This window comes from Melanerpes formicivorus, unplaced genomic scaffold (genome assembly GCF_026170545.1).
Source record: "Melanerpes formicivorus ecotype bairdi unplaced genomic scaffold, bMelFor1.0.p_v2 SCAF_3, whole genome shotgun sequence".
In the NCBI taxonomy this organism is placed as follows: domain Eukaryota; kingdom Metazoa; phylum Chordata; class Aves; order Piciformes; family Picidae; genus Melanerpes; species Melanerpes formicivorus.
The window spans coordinates 4,240,836-4,265,763 of record NW_027142355.1 but is presented as its reverse complement, the minus strand read 5'-3'; the positions used below and the strand labels follow the sequence as shown (position 1 = coordinate 4,265,763).

Sequence of the window (24,928 nt, the reverse complement as noted above, 5' to 3'; positions counted from 1 at the left end):
ACAAACTTGAATTGAAACAAATTAGCAAAATGCAAACAGTAGCAAATTGATTTATTAGTTGCTCGCTGACCTTAGAAACCAATTGCCTCTACTGAAACCAGAAGCACTCATTGCTTGTCACCTTTGAAACAATAAAAAAAGCCCCATGATTTTTCTTATATAGTTCAGTTGAGGGAAGTTTGTCTGCTGATTAAATGGACTACATTTCCCCCAGTTTCTTCTCATAGACCCAAACACAGGTAGGAATGAAAACAGCTTTTCCAAAGCAAGCAGGGAAACCTGACTTTCTTGTCAAATCTCTGAGCTAGAAACATCTGAAGTGTAAAAATTCCAGTGATTTCACACTGTGACAAACTGTAAGGTTTATAAAAGGCAGAGAGCGTTTGAAGTAGGGCTGCATTTGGCTCTTCTGAGTAGTTTAGAGGAGCTGAAAAACTATGGTATCTGCCAAGCTCAGAATTTCCCTGGTGAGGAAATTACTCAGGGTGCAGCTGGTAGAGGTGACTTTTTCCCTTTGTCTAGCCTAGCCCCATCCCCCATATGCACACTGAATTTGGCTGCAAGTACTGAGCTGGGAGAAGGAAGAGAAATAAATGGCGGGGGGGGGGAAATTGTAGCAACTGATAGCAGTCCTCTGACCTGCTTCATGCTCAGCGTATCACCAAATCATTTCTAAGATTCAAGGGTTGCACCCTCCAGTGTCACAGCATCACAATTAACCTTTCAAGATGTGATCAGTGTACTTATTTGTCTTGCTTATAGGCTGATTTAGCAATCTGTTCGTTCTATACTTAAATGACTGCTTAAAAGATACATGTACTTATGTATTAAAATTCAGACTTACATTTAGACATTAGTCTCAAATTCAAGCACTAGCATTTAAATTATGTTTGGAGTGAGTTGTTGGTTCTTGTCCAACTAGAAACAGCACAAAGATTCCAATTCCCACTCTATGTTGTTGAAAGTGGAAAAAGACAAAATCAAAACTCTTCTGTCTGTGATGATTTTATTGAGTGGAATTTGGGGGTGTGTGGGGGTGGTGTGGTGTTTGGTTGGGGTGGGCTGTGGTTTTTTGTTATTTGGGTTTCTTTACCTGCATGTAGTGTTTTCTGAAGGATGAACTATTTGCTTTCTTTACCTCAGATTGTTATAATGGAGGTGCAAGGTTTGAAGTCAGTGGCTCCCAATCGAATCGTCTACTGCACCATGGAAGTGGAAGGGGGTCAGAAGCTTCAGACAGACCAGGCAGAAGCTTCCAGGCCACAGTAAGCCATGCTACTGTTTCTGCATCCAGCGTCTCTTTCCTTAATATTAGAGAAGAACCTAATTAACTATCTTTACAGTATTTACAGTTAAGTTAGCATCATGTTATATGAAGTTTTATCCTGGGTAGTTATCTTAAAATCTTTCTGAGAAATGAAAATACAGACAATGATTATTTGTGGCACAGTACAAGGTGAATGCTGTCCAAATGAATGCCATTGAATGTCTGTGTGAGGAAAGGAGCTAAAGACTGCATCTTTGGAAAATACAAACCTCTGGATAGATGTTAGCCTGGGGTGATTTTATGGATTCTGGGTTAATGTGCAGGTGGCCTTCTGGAGTGTAACTTGTACAATTGGTGGAAAATCAATACTCATAATCAATCTCGACAAAGCTTACTTACCTGCTGAGCCTATTTCTTTTGAAATTATGGAATCCACTTCTTTCAATTAATTTTTGAAGGAGTCAGTCAACAAACTGACTTGGAGGGGAGATAACATCATGCCATCTGTAGCTGAACCAGAGTGACAGAGAAGAAGAACAAATTAAGCGGGTTTTTTCATTTGATTTGTTGACCTGTGCACTGATTTCAAACACTTCTCTCTCTGTTAAAATGTCATTTGGAGCCTTATATAGATAACTTTCCAGGCAGTGTGTTGGGTTTTTACTGGCACCATAGTGTGCCTTCTGAAAGACAATTTAAAAATTACAGTTGTTACAGTACCTGAGAAAACATTTTCGAGAGAGTTGAGGTGGTAGTTTCTATCCCAGGCACTTCGTAATTAAGGACTTCTGTTAGGAGAAATTACAAGCACAGAGGATTTTTCTGCCTCTTCTGGCATTGGGAGGAGGAGGAGATTTGATGGACTTTCTCCTAGTTGCAGCAATTTTCCTTGCCAAGTAATCTAGCAGCCTACTTAGCAGCTTTGCAGAACTTGTAAGATGTAAAATTCACTAGTCACAGTCCTTGGCTGCATTCCTTCTCCAGAGCATAGGAATGTCAGTCTTATCATTTGCATGTAGTACATGCAAAACTTCACAAAGCAACAATAGCACAAAACCCACACAGATCTACACATTGAAGCAAGGTCCTAAGTGGGTATGCAACATTCCCTGCTCATTTGTGGATGTGCCATGAGAGTTCTTCGGTGGCTTGGAGTCCGCAGGGAGCTGCAAGGCTTTCTCATGGAGGGCAGCTGTACAATCTGTCCTTTGTCTTTCAACTCAGAGCTACTTTCAAACTGTTCCCTGCAATGACTGCCCCCTGCCACTGCCTATTGTGAATAAAACATCCTATTGTGAATAAAACATGATTCATGGTCAGTTCATGGTCTACTTACTACATTCTAAGGGGTGCAGGTTAAGGTAAAGTTTGTAAAACTGATCAGAAGGTATATGTGGTGTATAAATACATCCAGTAAAAGTTAATAACAGGTTAGTTGATTTTCTTACCTGTCAGAGCAGTAACTTTGTGAAAGAGAACTTCCAGAGTTAATGAAATCAATACAAGAACTGGAGTTATTCTAGGAAAAGAGGTAATCATAGAATCATAGAATCAATAAGGCTGGAAAAGACCTCAGAGATCATCAAGTCCAACCTATCACCCAACACCTCATGACTAACGAAACCATGGCTTCAAGTGCCACATCCTTTTTGAACTTCTCCAGGGACAGTGACTCCACCACCTCCCTGGTTAGTACCTGCTCTGAGCTTGTAAACTGATTTAGCAGATTTCAGGCTTAATGGATCTGAGTTGATTATATACAGGAGTCAGACATGTTATGGGCTATTCCATAGAAGAGATGTTGTATGGACCAAATTCATGTGGATTTGTATGGAAAAGATTATGCATCTTTAGGGCTGATGATTGTAAGTCAGATGTTGGTAGCCTGGGGTTAAGGGCTGTGGTTAATTATTTTGTAATTGTTTTAAGCAGGGGTAGAAACTTAGATACCACCAAGCACATGCTGCTTTTGGAAGTTCACAGAGGGTGGGGAAACATAATAGCAAAAAAGTGACAAACACACAAAAAAAAACACATCATGCTGCTTCAGTAAATGGGGGAGAGGTACTTACAGTAAGGGAGTTTGTTTGGGGTTTCATAGTATCATAGTATCAGTCAGGGTTGGAAGGGATCACAAGGATCATCTAGTTCCAACCCCTCTGCCATGGGCAGGGACACCCCACACTAGATCAGCCTGGCCAGAGCCTCGTCCAGTCTGGTCTTAAACACCTCCAGGGAGAGGGCCTCAACCCTGGACAACCCATTGCAGGGCTTCACCACTCTCATGGTGAAGAACTTCCTCCTCACGTCCCACCTGAATCTCCCCACCTCCAGCTTCATTCCATTCCCCCTAGTCCTATCACTACCTGAAATGCTGAGAAGTCCCTCCCCAGCCTTTCTGTAGGCCCCCTTCAGATACTGGAAGGCCACAATTAGGTCACCTGGGAGCCTTCTCTTTTCCCGACTGAACAGCCCCAACTCTTTCAGTCTGTCCTCATAGGAGTGTTGGGTTGTTGGGTTTTGGGTTTTTTTTTTGATGAGTTGTTTTAAATATGGAGCTGATAATGATATATTTGGAGCTGTCCCTTGCTGCTAATGTCTAATGACATTACAAATGACATTTGCAGCCTGTTGTAGGTGAACCTGCTTTAACCGGTCCTTTCCAACTTTCATCATTCTGTGATTCTAAGAGATGCCCTAAACTGAGCATTAGTGGTGTAACTGAACATCACTGGGAGTTACTGGTGCTGTTGACCTACTGTCCTACAAAACAGTGTACCCCAAAGGGCCACAGCTGGCAGACCTCTAAAATCTATTTCTTATGCTCTTCTGAGTTGTACTGTTCTCCAAGAGTAATTATGATGTACAGTATGATTATGAGCACATGGAAACATATCATTTGTAAGCATATAGAGAGCTGTAGTTTGAGGCAATGGAGGATAATATTGGACAACAATATTGGACAAAATGGACAAAAAACCATGAATCAGCAAACTATGGAATTTGCCTATGAAATGGGAGATACTTTGTTCCAGAGTTTAATTTTTCTGTTAGAGCCAAGTCATGTTTTCTTCACAGTAGCAATTGGTGTTTGATTGGTGTTTGATTGGTGTTTGATTGGTGGCAAAAGGAACTAATAAGGCTTTGCAGAGTTTAATCAGAAAGTTACAGTAGTGGATGAGATCCTTGTTCTCATGGGTGACTTCAACCTGCCTGGTATCTGCTGGGATCTCAACACAACAGAGAGGAGACAGTCTGGGAGGTTCTTAGAGTGCATGGAGGACAGCTTCTTATCCCAGGTGCTGCGTGAGCCTACCAGGGGTAAGGCTATGCTTGACCTCCTCTTCACCAATAGGGAAGGGCTGGTGGGTGATGTGGTGGTTGGAGGGTGTTTAGGGGCCAGTGACCACGAGATAATTGAATTTTCAGTATTCGGTCAAGCTAAGAGGGGCAGCAAGAAGACCTCCACTCTGCACTACCGGAGGGCAGACTTCAGGTTACTCAAGGAACTAATTCAGAGGGTTCCTTGGGATAAAGTCCTTAAAAATAAAGGAGTCCAGGAGAGCTGGACCTGCTTCAAGGAAGAACTGTTGAAGGTGCAGGAACAGGCTGTGCCAATGTGCTGGAAGATGAGCCACTGGGGCAGCCAGCCAGCCTGGATGGTTAATGAACTTTTAATGGAACTGAGGGAAAAAAAGAGGGTGTATCACCTTTGGAAGAAAGGTGAGGCAACCCACGGAATGTTTAAGGATGTTGCTAGATCATGTAGGAAAAAAAATTAGGGAGGCAAAAGCACATTTGGAGCTTAAACTGGTCTCTGCTGTGAAGGACAACAGAAAGTCCTTCTATAAATATATTAATAGGAAGAGGAGGGGCAAGGACAACCTCCACTCCTTGGTTGACATGGAGGGAAATGTTGTATCAAAGGATGAGGAAAAGGCAGAGGTACTTAACACCTTCTTTGGCACAGTTTTTACTAGCAGGACAGCACGTCTTCCAGACAGCTGGCCTGCAGAGCTGGCAGGAGCCAGGGAGCTGCAGAGTTTACCTATGTTCCAGGAGCAGGTATTCGGAGCTCTCCTCAGCTGCTTGGATCCCCACAGGTCCATGGGACCGGATGGGATCCATCCTAGGGTGCTGAGAGAGCTGGCAGATGAGCTGGCTAAGCCACTCTCCATCATTTTTCAGCAGTCCTGGCTCACTGGAGATGTCCCAGAGGACTGGAAGCTGGCCAACGTGGTGTCCATCCATAAGAAGGGCCGGTTGGATGAGCCAGGGAATTATAGGCCTGTCAGCCTGACCTCAGTGCCAGGCAAGATTATGGAACAGGTCATCCTGAGTGCAATCACACAGCACTTACAGGATGGCCAAGGGATCAGGCCCAGCCAGCATGGATTTAGAAAGGGCAGGTCCTGCCTGACCAACCTGATCTCCTTCTACGATCAGGTGACCCACCTGGTGGATGTGGGGAGGCCTGTGGATGTAGTCTACCTAGACCTCAGCAAGGCCTTTGACACCGTGCCCCACAGCAAACTGCTGGCCAAGCTGTCAGCCCATGGCTTGGATGGGAGCACACTGCATTGGGTTAGGAACTGGCTGGATGGCCGAGCCCAGAGAGTGGTGGTGAATGGTGCCACATCCAGCTGGCGGCCAGTCACTAGTGGTGTGCCCCAAGGATCAGTGCTGGGCCCTGTGCTCTTTAACATCTTTATTGATGATATGGATGAGGGCATTGAGTCCATCATCAGTAAATTTGTGGACGACACCAAGCTGGGGGCAGGAGTTGATCTGGTGGAGGGTAGAGAGGTTCTGCAGACAGACCTCGACAGGCTGGACAGATGGGCAGTCCAAGGGCATGAGATTGAACACATCCAAGTGTTGGGTTCTGCACATTGGCCACAACAACCCCATGCTGTGCTACAGGCTGGGGTCAGAGTGGCTGGAGAGCAGCCAGGTAGAGAGACTTGGGGGTACTGGTCGATGGTAGGCTGAACATGAGTCTGCAGTGTGCCCAGGCAGCCAGGAGGGCCAATGACATCCTGGCCTGCATCAGGAAGAGTGTGGCCAGAAGGAGCAGGGAGGTCATTCTGCCCCTGTACACTGCACTGGTTAGGCCACACCTTGAGTCCTGTGTCCAGTTCTGGGCTCCTCAGTTTAGGAAGGATGTTGACTTGCTGGAGTGTGTCCAGAGAAGGGCAACGAAGTTGGTGAGGGGCTTGGAACACAGTCCTGTGAGGAGTGACTGAGGGAGCTGGGGTTGCTTAGCCTGGAGAAGAGGAGACTCAGGGGAAACCTTATCACCCTCTACAACTGCCTGAAGGCAGGCTGTAGACAGGCGGATGCTGGTCTCTTCTCCCAGGCAGCCAGTACCAGAACAAGAGGACACAGTCTCAGGCTGCGCCAGGGGAGGTTTTGGTTGGATATTAGGAAGAAGTGCTATACAGAGAGAGTGATTGCCCATTGGAATGGGCTGCCCAGGGAGGTGGTGGAGTCATCATCACTGGAGGGGTTCAAGAGGGGATTGGATGTGGCACTCGGTGCCATGGTTTAGTCATGAGGTCTGTGGTGATGGGTTGGACTTGATGATCTTTGATGTCTCTTCCAACCTTGGTGATACTGTGATACTTTGATACGGTGATCTACCCCCTCTTGTCCCTCTGCTGTTTTCAGTATTCCTCACTATCCAGTGATAAAGACCTGCTGGAGTGAGGAGGTCAGTCACTGAGTGAAGGGACTAGATATTCTCCTGCAAAGAGGAGGTATTGAAAGAGGTGGAAACAGAAGTGACTCTGTTCCTGTTGATATTAAATACTGGTATTACTACTGGAAAGAGACATGCCTATTTTTCCCCTCGGTTCTCTAGAAGCAGTGGGCTAAGTTATATAAGTAGAAGCCAGGGACCAGCTGGGCAAGCACAGTCAGTCCATCTCTTTTCTTATTCTGAAAAAAAAAGCATGCTGTTGGCTGCCCTAGGGTACTGCCTACTTTGCCTGCTGCTAGATCTGGCTCCTTACTGGGATAATTTTCAGTACTGTCATTCTGATAAGAAGGAAAATAATTAGTGAACCTGGGAGAGAAAACACAAAACTCATTGCAAAACAAAAGAATAAAATAAGAACTGAGAACTGTAGTTCAGCTCAACTCTTCAAATCACTCACAGTAACATATTTCCTCTGACAAAGCCCAGATAAATGAGAACACAACTTCAGATTTTATATAGGGCATGGAGATAGAAAAGGGTAGCAAAGCTGTCACACTAAGTGTAGAATGAGACAGTGATGAAGGGTGAATGATTGTCACCAGCCTGCTGCAGAAGACTGCTGGCAAGAGCTCTAAATCATGTGCTTGTCACAGAGGGTTTTTGTAGATGGTTTATTGTTTTGAACTGGCAGCTGTATTTGTGGGAAGAAGCAAGATGAAGAAGTAGTTGTGCCTATTTTTTTCATCTGTTCAGCATCAGTGTATGCAGTGCAATGCTACTGTTCAGTCAGAAGTTTCAAAAGCCTTGACAGTGAAAAGGTGAAAATGAGACGCTCAAATGCTTCAAAGTGGAGCAAACCAATGTGACCTTAAAATAAAGATTAATGGAAGCATGAGTTAAGCAAAGACTTAATTCAGTATTTATCCACTATTCAAAAATGCTGAATGCTTTCTCAATTATTTTTATGAATATGAATTTAAGTATTCTTCTGAATCCATGAAAGCTATCCCAGGAGTAATAAGGAAATAAGAAACAGTGTTCTTTCTTAAAGGGGAGAGGACCTAATTAGAGTCCCAGAGAGGAGAGCACAATTTTTATCAGTAGAAAATATTTTCTGGTTTCTTAATGCTTTTAAGCCCTATCTGCATTCTCTCTGTTTGAATAATAATCCTGTGAATTTATATTAAAGTACTTCATTTTCTTCTTGAACAAGATAAATAAAGCAGTCTTTATATATATGTTACTGAGCAGCTAATGGTCATTCTAAAATGCAAATGTTATAGAACAATATAGTTGGACTGAGCTTCAGTCTTGGACAATACTACAAACAGAAAGCTATACAGCTTCCCTTGAAAACCCTATAAAATTTTTATTACTACCCGTGAAATATTTCTTCATTCCTTCCAGCTGTTTCCTGCCTTTAAGCCCTACTGAAAATCCTTCCAACATAGCCTGTGACCTTTCCTTCCAGAGATCAGTAAGCAGAGCCTTCAGAGAACCCCTTCAGTTGAGTGAAGCTTTGTGTAGCTCTGTTGCTGTGACTCTGCAGGGAGTCATCGTGCAAAATCAAGTGCTAATTTAATTTTTAAAGTGTTACTGATGTGGCTTGGTTTTTAGTCCTGTGCAGTCTGACGTCTTCATGTTTTCTTATCACTGCTTTGTATTCTTTCTTGAAAGACTCATCTTTTGGGTACATGTAATCATGCCTGAAGATAAAATAAGGGAATGTGCTGTCTTTCATCACGACAAGTGACATTCTATTGTCATATATTTATGCAATAGAAAAAGATCTTTTCTTGCATGGTGAGAAAATGTTTACAGAGCCAGGATTAGGAGTATGTTAAAAAAAAATAATCACAATTCAATATCTGACCAGAGGAGACAGGGAACTTCAGTCAAGATTGCACAAATGAAATAAATGCTGTGCTCACATTATTTTTAGGCGATATTAGAATAGAATAAAATAAAACAGGTTGGAAGAGACCTTCAAGATCATCATGTCCAACTTACCAGGCAACCCACCTAATCAACTAAACCATGCAACCAAGCACCCTATCAAGTCTCCTCCTGGACACCTCCAATGATGGTGACTCCACCACCTCCCCGGGCAGCACATTCCAATGGGCAATCACTCTCTCTGTGTAGAACTTCTTCCTAACCTCCAGCTTAAATCTCCCCTGGCACAGCTTGAGACTGTGTCCTCTTGTTCTGATGCTGGTTGCCTGGGAAAAGAGACCAACCACCTCCTGTCTACTACCACTGTTAATTCCATAAAGTGTTTTGAGTATTTGTGGATGCATAATTAAAGACTACTGTCCCCAAAATTTGTATAACAGTTTTCAAAACAAAACAAAACATAGTGCCTTGATTTCTGAAACTTAAAACTTTATCTAACAACATGGTCACATGAAAAGCGATAATGCTTCCTTAACTGACTATTTTGAGGATATGGCCCAAGATGACATTTCTGAAAGGAAAAGTATAGAATCATAGAAGCAATAAGGTTGGAAAATACCACAAAGATCATGAAGTCCAACCTGTTACCCAACACCTCATGACTAACTAAACCATGGCACCAAGTGCCACGTCCAATCCCCTCTTGAACACCTCCAGGGACAGTGACTCCACCACCTCCCTGGGCAGCACATTCCAACGGCTAACAACTCTCTCTGTGAAGAACTTTCTCCTCACCTTGAGCCTAAACTTCCCCTGGTGCAGCTTGAGACTGTGTCCTCTTTTTGTGGTTCTGGTTGCCTGGGAAAAGAGACCAACCCCCTCCTGGCTACAACCTCCCTTCAGGTAGTTGCAGACAGCAATAAGGTCTCCCCTGACCCTCCTCTTCTCCAGTGTGTGACAATCCTGTTCCAAGCACCACTGGTTTTATTTCTTCATTAGAATAGCTGTAATTTTATAATTTTTGGGTTTGATTAAGGGAAACAAAGAAATGGTCATAACTACAACCCTACGTAGATATGGCACACCTAGCTTGTGATTGCACAATGCAGATGTACACTATGTAAGGGAAGGGAACCCATACCTATTTTTTTTTCTTTTCCCCCTCCTGCTACTCTGTATCTGTGATATCTGCATAATTACACTGTTAGTTTTCAGCAATCATTCCTGTTATTGTTTACAGGTGCAGGATTCCATGTTGTTGCTCTTGCATAGGACAGAGTGGAATTGCAAATTTGTTCCTGCCTTATTGCTTGAAGTCTTAAGCATAGAACTACAGACTAAAAGGGAAGAAATGAGGTCGGAAACAAGTGTTTGTTATTCAGACAGCTGCTGTTCAGGCAACTGATATGATGATCAGTGTGTTGCTAGTAAGCCTACCAACTCTCCTAAAAGTGTGGGGCTTTTTTTCCATTGTATATCTGATTGCTTTTTTGTTGACATGTGTATGTTTACACATGGGAATTTTTAGAGGGGATAATGAGATTGCAGTTCCATTGTGTCTGCTCTAACCATGCTTAGCTTGGTGTTCATATCCTTCCTACTTTATCTTCTGAGGGTAAATTCTCTTTAGGATTTAGCTTCTTGAAAAGCATCTTTTACTGGATGGATTTCAACTGTTCTTTTGACTGGGATTTTTCTTCTTACTTACAGATAAGTGCAATGAAATCCAGCATTAATCTTAAAGGGAAATGAAGTAGAGTTGTTCAGCCTGATTTTGGCATCCAGACTTATTTTCTGTAAAACACAAATACATTTGATGCAACAATCCTGAGGGAGCTGGGATTGTTTAGCTTAGAGAAGAGGAGGCTCAGGGGAGACCTTATTGCTGTCTACAGCTACCTGAAGGGAGGTTGCAGCCAGGAGGGGGTTGGTCTCTTCTCCCAGGCAACCAGCACCAGAACAAGGGGACACAGTCTCAAGCTGTGCCAGGGGAAGTTTAGACTCAAGGTGAGGAGAAAGCTCTTCACAGAGAGAGGTGTTAGCCATTGGAATGTGCTGTCCAAGGAGGTGGTGGAGTCACTGTCCCTAGAGGTGTTCAGGAGGGGATTGGATGTGGCACTTGGTGCCATGGTTTAGTCATGAGGTCTGTGGTGATGGGTTGGACTTGGTGATCTTTGAGGTCTCTTCCAACCTTGGTGATTCTGTGATTTTGTGATTTACAAAAGTAACGTCTTATGGCATCCAGACTTATTTTCTTTAAAGCACAAATACATTTGATGCAACAATTACAAAAGCAATGTCTTATGCTAGAAAACCTCTATATATTATTAGAACGATCATTTCAAAGGCTAAAGCCTAAGAGACATAATTGTCTTGATGTGTGCAATATTGAAAACTTGGTGAACTTGAAAATGATCTTTTAATAAGTATTTTGGAATTTTAGGGAGGCCAAAAGAGTTAGGAATCGTGACAGGAAGCAAAGGGTATCTACTTGCACAAGCTAGATATGGCTGAGTTGCATAATGATTATTCATCACTGTGTCTTTAAAGAATAAACACTCTCATTGCTTTCACCTTGGCACATGTCAGTAAGTCTTTACTTCTTTGAAGTGTCATGATTGTAGCAATTCACAAAATAGGGTGGAAGAAATTACCTTTCAGAAATTGGATGCTATGAGCAAATATAATATATATCGGTCCAGTATTCATCTGTGAAGAGGAAAAAAGAAATTGCCAGTGGAAAATTATCTGATATTTTCCTGGTTCTGCAAAGGAAAAGATAAGGAAGAAAAATGATACATTTATCTCAGCCTGTAGTATGGATTAATGATGGCAGAGTTTCACTAAAGGAGTATGGATGCACATCCACATCCAGCTGGTGGCCAGTCACCAGTGGCATCCCCCAGGGATCAGTACTGGGCTCTATTCTCTTTAACATCTTCATTGATGATCTGGATGAGGGGATTGAGACAGTCATCAGCAAATTTGCAGATGACACCAAGTTAGGAGCAGATGTTGGTCAGTTAGAGGGTAGTAAGGCTCTGCAGAGGAACCTCGACTGACTGGAGAGGTGGGCGAAGTCTAATGGGATGGCATTCAACAAGACCAAATGCTGGGTGCTGCACTTTGGCCATAGCAACCCCATGCAGAGCTACAGGCTGGGATCAGAGTGGCTGGAGAGCTGCCAAACAGAAAGGGACCTGGGGATGCTGATTGACAGCTGCCTAAACATGAGCCAGCAGTGTACCCAGGTGGCCAAGAGGGCTAATGGCATCCTGGCCTGCATTAGGAATAGTGTGGCCAGCAGGAGCAGGGAAGTAATTGTGCCCCTGTACTCTGCATTGGTTAGGCCGTGCCTTGAGTCCTGTGTCCAGTTCTGGGCCACTCAGTTTAAGAAGGACATCAAGACACTTGAACGTGTCCAGAGAAGGGCAACGAGGCTGGGGAGAGGCCTGGAGCACAAGCCCTATGAGGAGAGGCTGAGGGAGCTGGGATTGTTTAGCCTGGAGAAGAGGTGGTTGTAGCCAGGAAGGGGTTGGTCTCTTCTCTCAGGCAACCAGCACTAGAACAAGAGGACACAGTCTCAAGCTGTGCCAGGGGAAGTTTAGGCTGGAGGTGAGGAGAAAGTTCTTCACAGAGAGAGTCGTTACCCATTGGAATGTGCTGCCCAGGAAGGTGGTGGAGTCACCATCCCTGGAGGTATTCAAAAGAGGATTGGACGTGGCACTTGGTGCCATGGTTTAGTCATGAGGTCTGTGGTGACAGGTTGGACTTGATGATCTTTGAGGTCTCTTCCAACCTTAGTGATACTGTGACACTGTAATACTGTGATGAAAATTTGCAAGATAATTTGATTCAGTTATTCTTCATGTCTGGTCAGTTGCTTGCTTCTTTAAAGAATACTTAATCAGCTCATATATCCAAAGCAATGTGATAGCCACAAGAAAAAGATACAGGATTTCTGAAATGAGTAAGTTTCTATGTTGAGTTCTGCCATTGATTACTATTTTATATTGTATAAGAGACTTTTCACCTGTCTCATGGCAGACAAATGGAATTTATATACAGACTCTTCATATTAAATCTGAAATTTGAAACTTGCCTGGATGATAACCTGAGCACCTGGTTTTAACTGGCCTTGCTCTGAGCAGGTTTTGAACTAGGTGACCTCCAAGGGTTCCTTGCAGCCTAAATTAATTCCCAAAATATTCACTCATAAGTCTGTCTACCTAAGGTTGATTTCTGAAAACCACTGCTGTTAGAAGGGAATGTTCACTTGTAAGATCCAGTATTTCATGGAACAAATTGGGATGAGAGAAGGAGATAACTAAAGTTGATTGTAATCTCTATTTTGATAGTTAGCAATAAACACAATCTTTCTGCCTCCAGGGTATACCGCCTTTTTAAGTTTTGCTTCCTAATCTTTTTTATTGTTCTAGCTAAGTCCTGGTTATTCTTCTTCCTATGTGATCAGCATGCTAATAATCGACTGAAAGCAACCAGGGTTTCTGCCCTGATGCAATGTTTGCACTTCTGAAGTATTGGTGCTCTGGCTTGGTGCACGATCTTCTGCTGCTGGGCTTAAACCCCAGGCTGAATGGCCTGGGGATGAGTGCCTTACAATGAATGGGTTCTCTGTTCAGAATTGGGATATTAAAACTCCCACCTTCCCTCTCTCTCTCTGTCTCTCCCTCCCTTCAGGGAGTTGTAGACAGCAATAAGGTCTGGCCTGAGCCTCTTTTTCTCTAGGCTAAGCAACCCCAGCTCCCTCAGCCTCTCCTCATAGGGCCTGTGCTCCAAAACCCTCCCTAGCTTTGTTGCCCTTCTGTGGACATGTTCCAGCAAGTCAACATCTTTACTAAACTGAGAGGCCCAGAACTGGACACAGGACTAGAGGTGTGGCCTAACCAGTGCTGAGTACAGGCACACAATGATACAGTCTGGTACTGTTTTCAAAAAGGAGAAGATTTCCTAACTGCTGAGGAAAAATCAATTCCCAACAGTACACAATTCTGTACAGTTAGTAGTCTGTCATAAAGAAAATGTTCCAATAAGTAGGGCTAAATAAAATTCCTGGATGTTTACTTAATATAATACCTTTTGTGACAATCACTCCCATTTAAGACTGGAGGTTTAAGATCTCACAGAGAAAAGTTTTTCCTACCAGAGAGCACGATTAGAGTCGAAAACATGAGAGAGTGAAATCTACTGTTGTTGATAAATTATAGTGTTCCAAAACGAGGTAGACAAATAAACTTAGATGGGGTTCTCTGACAGTGATAAATCTCTACTGGAACTAAACATCCACCTCCTTTCTGGTAATGGGCACATTCACAGTGAAGAGAAAACAACTTTTGTGAAGGCCTCTGCCACTAATTGTGGTATTAGCCCACGGTTACTTCTGACAGCAGTGTAAGTATGGTGAAAAGACTGGAACTTGTAGCTGAACATGATCAAACAGCAGATCATGTAGTTTGTATAGCAGAAAGAATGAGTAGGTGAAAACAGAAAAATTAGATACGCAAAGGAAAGTAACATGGTGAAATGAGAGCCTGAAGAGACAGCATTTTATTTTTTTCAGACTTAAAATTGGTGTTTTAGAGAGCTCAAGCATGCCACATGGGCTGTAAGTGACAGTGCAGTGAGTGATGCTGCAGCATTTAGCACTAAAATTATTGTTAATTTTGATGACTTTGATAGCAAGATTTTAAAACAGAAGAACAGGCAGTAGTGGGAATTATTTTACAGTATAAATACTGCATGAGAACCAGACCTGCTTTGACAAAACTGTTCCAGTGCTGTCAAAGTCAAGAAGTTCTGTCTCATGTTTAGGTGGAATTTCCTGTGTTCCAGTTTGTGCCCATTGCCCCTTGTGCTATCTCTGGGCACCACTGAAAAGAGTCTGGCCCCATCCTTTTGACATCTGCCCTTTAGATATTTCTGAGCATTGATAAGATCATCTGTCAGTCTTGTCTTCTGGGGAGCTGGGGTTGCTTAGCCTGGAGAAGAGGAGGCTCAGGGGAGACCTTATTGCTCTCTACAACTACCTGAAGGGAGGCTGTAGACAGGCGGAGGTTGGTCTTTTCTCCCAGGCAACCAGCACCAGAACAAGAGGACACAGTCTCAAGCTGTGCCAGGGGAGGTTTAGGCTGGATGTTAGGAAGAAGTTCTACACAGAGAGAGTGATTGCCCATTGGAATGTGCTGCCTGGGGAGGTGGTGGAGTCACCATCATTGGAGGTGTTGAAGAGGAGACTTGATGGGGTGCTTGGTTGCATGGTTTAGTTGATTAGGTGGTGTTGGATAATAGGTTGGACTTGGTGATCTTGACGGTCTCTTCCAACCTGGTTTATTCTAATTCTCCCAGCTAAACAACCACAGGTCTTTCAGCCTTTCCTTATCAGAGTGGTGCTCCAATTCACCTTCATAGCTCTCCACTGGACTCTATCCAGTAATTTCTTGCCTCTCTTGAATGGGGGAGCCCAGAGTTGGAACCTGTACTCCAGATGTGGCATCACGAGGATGGAGTAGAGGTGGGAGAGAACCTCCCTTGGTGTGTTGGCCACAGTCTTAACGCACCCCAAGATACCACTGATCTTAGCCATGAGGGCACATTTCTGTGTCGTGGAGAACTTGTTGTCCACCAACACTTCCAGGTTCTTTTTCACAGAGCTGCTTTCCAGAATGTCACCTCCTAACCTGTACTGGTGCATGGGGTTATTCCTCTGTAGGCACAGGACTCTACACTTGCCATTGTTGAACTTATCATAGAATCAGTAAGGTTGGAAGAGACCTCAAAGATCATCAAGTCCAACCTGTCACCCAAGACTTCATGATGAAGTGCCATGTCCAATCCCCTCTTGAACACCTCAAGGGAGGGTGAGTCCACCACCTCCCTGGGCAGCCCATTCCAACAGCTAACAACTCTCTCTGTGAAGAACTTTCTCCTCTCCTCAAGCCTATGCTTCCCCTGGTGCATCTTGAGACTGTGAACTCTTGTTCTGGTGCTGGTTGCCTGGGAGAAGAGACCAGCCCCCACCTGGCTACAACCACCCTTCAGGGAGTTGTAGAGAGCAATAAGGTCTCCCCTGAGCCTCCTCTTCTCCAGGCTAAACAATCCCAGCTCCTTCAGCCTCTCCTCATAGGGCTTGTGCTAAAGGCCTCTCACCAGCTTCATTGGATTACTCTGTGCACAGCTCTCCAGCCTGTTCAGATCTTGCTGAATGTTGGCACAGCTTTCTGGCATATCAGCCACTCTCTTCAGTTTTGTGTCGCCAGCAAACCTGCTGAGGATACATGTTGTTTCTTCATCCAGGTCATTATGAATATCTTGGAATAAATCATGTTAAGAACTATTAAAGATATACTTTTTATAAATAGCAGTTTCAGAAATTAGGTGAATTAATTCACCTATTCTGCCTTCTCACTCTTCCTTCCACAATTCAGTATCTCCATAGCAGAGCAGTCTTGAAATAAATCATCTGCAATATGCTTTGACTCAAATGAGATCAAAATGCCACCTATGATTTCCTTCTGTTTACACTGAAAACCAATTTAAAACCTACAGGTTCACCTGCTCCTCTAAGTAAAAGTCAGCTGTGGGATTTATTTTATTGCAGAAAGTATTTCACTGTTAATGCTGTTGGAATGGTGTGATAGGTTGAGGCTGACCCCCTCCCCACCATGGGCAAAATAACAACTCAGACAAACAGATTGCAAAAGTGATGGAAAGTTTAAATGGAAAGTGATGAATGTTTACAGAGAGAAAAGAGATCCCAAAGCAGACTCAGAAACATCCCATCCCCACCTGAGGGTCCACCCTAGACCCCCAGGGCTCCTTCTTCCTTCTTTCACCCCCTTCCTCCCCCGCCCCCCTCCCCCCCCCCCCCCCCCCCCCCAACTGCTAGGCTAGTCTCAGCTGGCCAGATCTGAGACTGCCCATCCACCCATCCCCCTGTGGCCTTGGACCTAGCCAGGCCCAGGCTGGGAGACATCTCCCCCAGTTACCAGGTGATGGAGGAGGAAGAAAGAGGAAGTGCCAGAACCCGCTCTGGATCTTATAGTGGTGCAGAAAATTATGGTAGGAGATACCTAATTTCCTGTGTCCGCCCACTGGGCTGGACCTCTGGACCCAGGAAGCACACCACATAGCAGGGGGCACCCAGCCCAAACTGCTACAAACGGGCTGCCCAGGGAGGTGGTGGAGTCACCATCCCTGGAGCTGTTCAAGAGTGGACTGGACGTGGCGCTTGGTGCCATGGTTTAGTCATGGGGTCTGTGGTGACAGGTTGGACTTGATGATCTTTGCGGTCTCTTGCAACCGTGGGGATTCTGTGATTCTGTGATAAGGAAAAGTAACTTTTCTTTAGTCAGTGCTCAAGTGCTGGAGGCCACGTGGTCATTTCTTACTTAAAAACAGTCAAAATGTTGTTCAATTAACTAAAATGTTATTCAGTCTTACAAATAATATGAATAGTTCTTTGCGTGGTGGTTGACATTTAATCAGAAAGACATTTCTGAGCAGTACTGTGTTTTGTCCAGGAAAATATCAGGGTACAACCCCAACCTTAAAAGAAAAGTATAGATTTGTCGGGCCTACACCTAACAGCTCAGCTTTTAAATTCAAAGGAAGTGTTAACAGTGTGGCAACTCCAGTGAGAGCAAGGAGGTGTGAGAAGTGGGAAGATTAGCCTTTCAAGAGGTATTAAAGAAATGTATTTAACAGAAAACAAATGGGGTTTGATAAAAAAAAAAAAAAAGTCAAATTGTTGAGAAACTGAGTGGATTCAATCATATTAGCACATAAAAACTTATAAATTGAAATAATTAATTACAATAATGGTGATCAAGATTAGCATTGTGGTAGTTACTGTTTGGATATTGATTTGATTAGGTATGCTCCACACCTCTTTTTCACCATAACAACTAATAGCTCCTTGAAGAAACGTGTAGTTATGGAATAAATAGGCAAAATTATGGAGAAAGTTGACAGAATTTTACAGTGGAAATAACACAGGATTCAGTAAATTCCTATTTAGTGGCTTTGAAGAGTATATTTGCAATTATCGCACTCTTGTTTTCCTCTTTACACTAACTGTAGCTCCTAGCTTAAAGGCGCAGCCTACACTGTCGCAGCATTATTGCACTGTTTAGTCACAGATGACGCCGAGTCTGTAGCTTCTCCAGAGTTACTGCTTGAAATTACATTATAGGTAATTTCAAGATTATTTCTACACTGAAAATCTGACATCTGCTTGTATCCTCTCAGATACAGAAGCTGAAAATGTGATACCCATTTCAGTGGAATTTGGTTAAAATGAAGTAGTATTTGCCAACAGGAAAAATAAATATATTATTCCATTGCTGAATGGAATCTGAGTAAATGTCATAAAACAAATAGCTGGGGGGGGGAGGAAAGTTTAAAGCTGACAGATCTTGAGCACAAATTTGATTTCATAACAATGAAGTATATTTGATGACCAGCTTAGGTACACCTCAGCCTGTCTCCCTTGTCTTGGGTCACCCTTAATAAACAACTCATTATATTCATGGCACAATCAGAATGCCTGGAGCATTAGTAGCATACATACAACATAATGGTGTGCTTTCAAATATGCAGCATACCACTTAATGCTTCCACCACGAACATTAAGATTTGCAAATCGATTCAGCCCAGATCAAAAATGCACCTTCTGTCTCTGTCTTGCCCTCTCCCCACAGAAGTTTGGAAATTAGGTTAATAATGAATATTCTGTACAAAATATTGCTGTCCTGTCACTCTCAGGCCTGTACTGAACCCCAGTTAAGTTCTCTTCTTTTATTTCTTGCAGATGGGGAACTCAAGGGGATTTCACCACTACTCACCCTCGGCCTGTTGTCAAAGTAAAACTCTTCACAGAAAGCACTGGGGTGCTGGCACTTGAAGATAAAGAACTGGGAAGAGTGAGTATTATATGTCAAAACAAACAGTATGTGAGAAATAATGCTTAGAGATGCATGAATTGATAAAATGCGCCATAAAATGGTATTAGATATTTGGTGCAGCACTTGCTTTGCTGCGGGTACTTAAACGCCATGATTCTTTCTTCCCTTTTCAAAGTTTCCTTATCCTCACAGGATCATTTATCCTTCTTAGGCAAAAATCAGGGTCTAGAGGGTAGAAAGAGGAGAGTCTACAAATGTCATCCCCTCCCCCACAATTTCTGTTGAAATTCTCCCTTCTTACATGTGCCACATAAAGTTCTGCAGAGATGTGGCTGTTTCACTCTTGGGCAACCTCATGTTGTTGGGAAGAGCAGGGCTTTTCCCCACTTTATGTCCTCCAACTGCAGACAGCTGCAGAAAGACAGATTCTCCCACACACTGTATCACTTTATGAGGTCAGGATTGTGTTCCCTTCTAAGCGGCTTCCAGTGTGAAAGTGAGTTAGATGTGGCAAAGGTTTCTAGTGGAGTTGACACACTGACAGGAGCCAAGCAGGCATTGTGGCAGATATAGAGGAGCCACAGAGGTACAGAGCAGAGCAGTCAGCAATATTTGGATTCAAAACAATGAAAAAAGACATTGAAAATAACTGCACAGTGCTGTTAAATGCAGAGAAGTTTCTGTCTGTGCTTGCTCAGTCTTCTCAAAGAACCAGAAGGAAAGTCAATGAGAAAGTGCAGGGCAGTGGAGAAGGAATTACATGTGGCCTTCGCACACAGCAGCCAGCATAGTTATTGACAAGGAATCAGAAAAGAAAAGCAACATCAACTGAATTACAAATGTTAGCAGAATCATCTTACTCTACAACCTTGTTGTGCTATCTTATCATGCAGCCTCCTGCCTGAGTTTCTAAGACAGGAAGTTAAAAGATTTTTAAATCACTTCAAATAATGGAAGCATTTCAAATGCTAAATGCTGAATATAGTTTTTACTTTACCTGTATCCTGGTGGCCCTAGAAAGTTTATTTGTGTTTGTTATTTTTTTTCCCCTGCCTCCTCTCTATTCCCACTCTTATCTACCTTCTCCTACATCTGTATTTGTCAGCTGGCCAAACCAGTTTAAAGAATGTCATAACTCTTCTTTCTGGGTTGAGAGTGTTGAGGGGAGAGTAAGAAAACAGAAACAGCTCAGCTAGGGCTGAGCTCACTGGCCTGTTGTGGGATAGAGTCTGACCCAGCTGTCCCACACACAAAGCAAGATATATAAAAATTGAGGGAAGAAGGAAGAATCTTCTGTTTCTATTGCTGATTCTTACTTGCCTGGCAGAGAGTCTGCATGCTCCTATCGGGAGCTCTTAGTTTGTACAGTCTGTACCAGTATTAGGCTATTAAAATCATCAATTTTTGCTGTTTATTTCCCCTTTGTCACAAAGAGCAGAGATCATCACCTTTTTTTCCCCATGTGTTAAAGCTTGTACTGAGATTAGTTGAAGCAAGGTGTACCTGAGGGTCGCTTGGATACTAACTTTACATTTTGTAATCCATTCCTGGTTTACCAAAAATGTCCAGCCTCTATCCTTGCCCGAAAAAAAATACCTTCTGTAAAGTCAGTAAAAGGTAAACCTCTCACAATGATCTTATGCAGTGCATGATCCTTAGCAGTGGAAAAGAGCAAGAAAAAGGTCATGCTGGCTGTGCATCAGCATGTTTGGGCATCTGTCCTTCCCAGATCTTCAAGCCGGTGGTGGTGGATGCTTAGTTTGGGAGAAGGGAGGATCTGCCAGTTTACCTATCTGGTTTAATCACAGTATTTGAGAATAGTGGTTGCTAGCTTCAGGGGAGATTGGAAGAACATTTGTCAGAATTTTTACAAAACAATTTTAGGGTATTGTGTACAGTCATGGCTTTCAAAGCCTTGTTTTGTTGTCAGTGTCTTCATTTTCAGCTTTGAGATTTAAATTCAGGTAACCTTTGAAAAAATCATAGAATCAATAAGGTTGGAAAAGACCTCAAAGATCATCAAGTCCAACCTGTCACCTAAGACCTCATGACTACTAGACTATGGCACCAGGATGCAGGATCCCTCTGGATAAGTTTGATTCTAATAAAGTTTGGCAACTTTATGCCTGGTCAGTACACTGCAGTGACTGGCAGGTGTGCAGCTGATTCAGCTGGGCTTGTTATGCTCTGAAAAGGTGTGAAGATACTCTGCTGGAAGTTTTTCTGTACTTGAATATTCAACTCAATCCTGTGCCTTACGAGGTAGTCTTGCTGTGGACATTAAGTCTCATCTGCCAAATACTTTCTTGAAAGCATGTGCTGTGACCTGATACCACTTTTCTACATTGTTGAAGTTTGGATTTTCCATACCCTGCAGTTATTGTGAAGGTTTTGTTTTGTTTAATCTATAATTAGAAATTAGGAGTCAGCATCAAGCTACATGATTTGAATTTTGAACTTCCATCAGAAACCAAAGGATTTATTCTGCCACCAAGAGATCAGCTTTCTGTGAAAAGAGATCCAAGATTTGTAAGTGGAGCCAGGAAAGGTTTCCCTGGTGCTGCAGAGAAGGCGGCCTTTTCATTGACCCCATCAGTACACGGCAGTCACTCCCACTTAAAACTTAAGATGTGGGCCTTGATCTCTGTATGATAGCACTACAGCTCCTCAGTTTCAGGAGGACACATTGCTGATTTCCACATGTAACTAACTCATGATGGAGCAAGAAGGATGCAGCCTCATGCTTTCAGTAGAAAGGACAGACCATACTTAGAACTTAACATAATCCCTGTTGGGAAGCTGAGGCTGGGAGCTCCTCAGCCTCTGCTGCCGAAGCCATCAGGTGAGCACCAAACAACAGAAGCGTTTGGGTACAGAAGTCTGTACTTAACATCTCCCTTCATGACATTTAAGAAGTGCTTAATTGACAGGAAGTAGTGCTTGCTGTGTAGCTTGTCTGACATTGCTCTCTTTCTCAAAGCAAACCCTAAATACATCCAACTGTGAATGCCAATATATATTCTTTTGAATCTCTGCTGACCATTTAAAGTGTTTTCAAGAAAAAAAACAACAAATCTTAAGCTTTATTCTCTCCTCTACTCAAAGAGACACTTGGGCAAACTGTTTGCTACTGAAAGAAAATATGGACGCATTCTGCATAGGAGGAGGAATGAGGTTATTTGGGTTTGGGTTCTGCAGAACACGAGCTTCTGAAGCCATGGTCTGTGCCTATGGTGGTGTAGACTTGTACATGCAGTGAACTGAATTTAGCTTCTAGAAAGTGAGGCAGGCTGCATCTTTGAAGCTTAAGTTTCTTCTAATGAGGAAATGTTAAGAACTTTCTTTATTCAAGTATCTTTGAAATGTGTGGCACAGGTTTTATGTGACTGACACTAGTTTGGTTGCTTCAGTAATTTTTGTATCTGTATACAGAAGGCAGAATTGATGTCTGCATTTGTACATGCCACAACTGAGTAAATGTGAAGAAGCCTTCAGAGTTTGGAGTCAGTAATTCTGAAAAATCAGCCTGGTGGTTTCTGAAACTTTAGGATCTGACACCACTTTTCATTGTTCAGTACTTTTAGGCTGGAGGTTAGGAAGAAGTTCTACACAGAGAGAGTGATTGCCCATTGGAATGGGCTGCCTGGGGAGGTGGTGGAGTCACCATCACTGGTGGTGTTCAGGAGGAGAATTGATGGGGTGCTTGGTTGCGTGGTTTAGTTGATTAGGTGGTGTTGGATGATAGGTTGGATGCAATGATCTTAAAGGTCTCTTCCAACCTGGTCTGGTCTATTCTATTCTATTCTATTCTATTCTATTCTATTCTATTCTATTCTATTCTATTCTATTCTATTCTATTCTATTCTATTCTATTCATTTGTATACAAAGATGTTCAAAACCAGTAATTCAAAGTGAAAACCGCTGTGCTTGCTTAGCACACATGAATACAGTGTGAGAACAGCAGGTAGTGTTTGTGAGAACAGCAGGTAGTGTTTGATTGCTGATATACTTTTTGAGTGTAAGAATATTTCAGCCTTGTTGCTCTGACTATTCAATTATAAGGTAGCTATTGTCCCACAACCTGCTTGTCACAGTCAGCTGCAGCCAGCAATAATTACTGTGCACTTATGGTTGTTTTTTTCTTTGGTGCTGTTACTCTGTATTTGAGTTAGAGACATTATAAAACAGCTGTGCTGGCTGGGTAAGCCATACCCACATGATTGCCTAATTCTTGAATGCCAAGTGCACTGGGCATGTTGTTTATCTTCAGTGCTGCATTTGAAGAGACCACTAAGCAGAGACAATTTCATACTGTGAGTAAGTTAATTTAAAACCTGGGGAATGTGTTTTCTCCATCACATTTTGGAATGACTGAGGTATGATTTTTTTTCTCTCTATTTTTTAAATTTGGAAAATTGTAAGATTGCTTCCAGTCCTCATTTTGCTCTTGTGGCAAGATGCTGTGTCTGGTTGAGTGCTATTGTTCCCACCTAACAGGGATTTTCTAGGTAGCTTCTCTGAGAATGCCTCTTATCAGAAATTCTTGAGATGTTCTTCATACAGGCATGCTCTCTTTTAGATTTGGGGAACAGGCTCTTTAGGAAGGACTTAAAAGCTACTTTTGTCATTTGCTGAGATATGTTAAGGAGAATGTTCAGCTGACAGGATCAGCAGAGGTGCGTCAATTGCACAAAATCTAAGTCTTCCTGGTTTTTTGTCAGCAACACTATTTTACAAAGCTCTGACACTGTGCTCTTGCTCAGTTTTTCTGAGTGTTTTTTTGTTTCTTTTTAACCACCAGCCTTGTCTTGGTATTTCAGCTGTAATATAATCATACCTGAAAAGCAAGAGATCATGGTAGGTGAGACAGTGGAGCTCATGTAAAATATTTAGAAGCTCACTTGGTGATCAGGCTCTTATGACCTCATTTTTAAAGGGTTCAATAGTTGAGAACTTTTCTAAGGGAATTGCTTTCAAATGAGTGATCTTCTTTGTCATCTCCTTACTTTGAGTACTGTGTCCAGTTCTGGGCCCCTCAGTTTAAGAAGGACATTGAGACACTTGAACGTGTCCAGAGAAGGGCAACAAGGCTGGGGAGAGGCCTCAAGCTCAAGGAGAGGAGAGGCTGAGGGAGCTGGGATTGTTTAGCCTGGAGAAGAGGAGGCTCAGAGGAGACATTATTGCTGCCTACAACTACCTGAAGGGAGGGTGTAGCCAGGTGGGGGTGGTCTCTAATCCCAGGCAACCAGCACCAGAACAAGAGGACACAGTCTCAAGCTGCACCAGGGGAAGTTTAGGCTTGAGGTGAGGAGAAAGCTCTTCATAGAGAGAGTTGTTAGTCATTGGAATGTGCTGCCCAGGGAGGTGGTGGAGTCACCATCCCTAGAGGTGGATTGAATGTGGCTCTTGGTGCCATGGCTTAGCCATGAGGTCTGTGGTGACAGGTTGGACTTGATGATCTTTGAGGTCTCTCCCAACCTTGGTGATTGTGATTCTGTGATTTAAGCATGTCTACCTCCTTTTTCTATCCTAAACCAGCTTCAATACTTTTGGGTCTATAATACTATTTCCAAATCAGTAAAACAGAGTGCATTTAGGCCAGGAAATTTTCCTATGATCTTTCCTCAGACGATGACCAGCAGCATGAATGTGTATGTGCCAAATAATAATGGATGCTTATTTCATAATATAAAATTTGCCTGTCCTCTCTGCTTTCACTGGCATCTTTTCAAATCACTACGTTTCAAAACATGCAAGAAAAATCTTTGGACAGAATGAATTATTCTTGTTGTATGATGAAAGCTTCAACAAATGCAATTGAAGGAACATATGATTTTGTATGTCAGACACTTGCTGGTTTCCAGGTTTTAATAATGACAAAATGAATTAGAATTCTGAGTCTCTGGTAGAGCACAGAATTTAAAGGATTTGATTTCTCCAGTTCATCATGACATTTCTTGTATGACCATGAGTATATTTAATCTGAACAGTGCTTGCAATTTTGCTTATGATTAAGGACATGTGACACAAGATTTGCTTGCAATTTAGCAAGATCACAAGTGTCGAGGCCAACATTTTTCATCCTAGCTACAAGGACAAAATGTAGGCTTGGTCAATGGCAAAAACCAATCATTTGTGGT

At 42.8% G+C, this 24,928-nt stretch overlaps 1 protein-coding gene across 11 annotated transcripts in view; it reads left to right on the top strand.

Annotated features, from left to right (window-relative positions):
- CADPS2 (calcium dependent secretion activator 2) overlaps positions 1–24,928 on the top strand; it is a 368,843-nt gene that overhangs the window by 163,009 nt on the left and 180,906 nt on the right. For all 11 annotated transcript variants that reach the window (XM_068165287.1, XM_068165334.1, XM_068165325.1 and 8 more), the window contains 2 exons: positions 1,144–1,265; positions 18,694–18,805. In XM_068165287.1, coding sequence (XP_068021388.1) covers positions 1,144–1,265; positions 18,694–18,805 — 234 coding nt within the window. The remainder of the gene's footprint in view (positions 1–1,143; positions 1,266–18,693; positions 18,806–24,928) is intronic.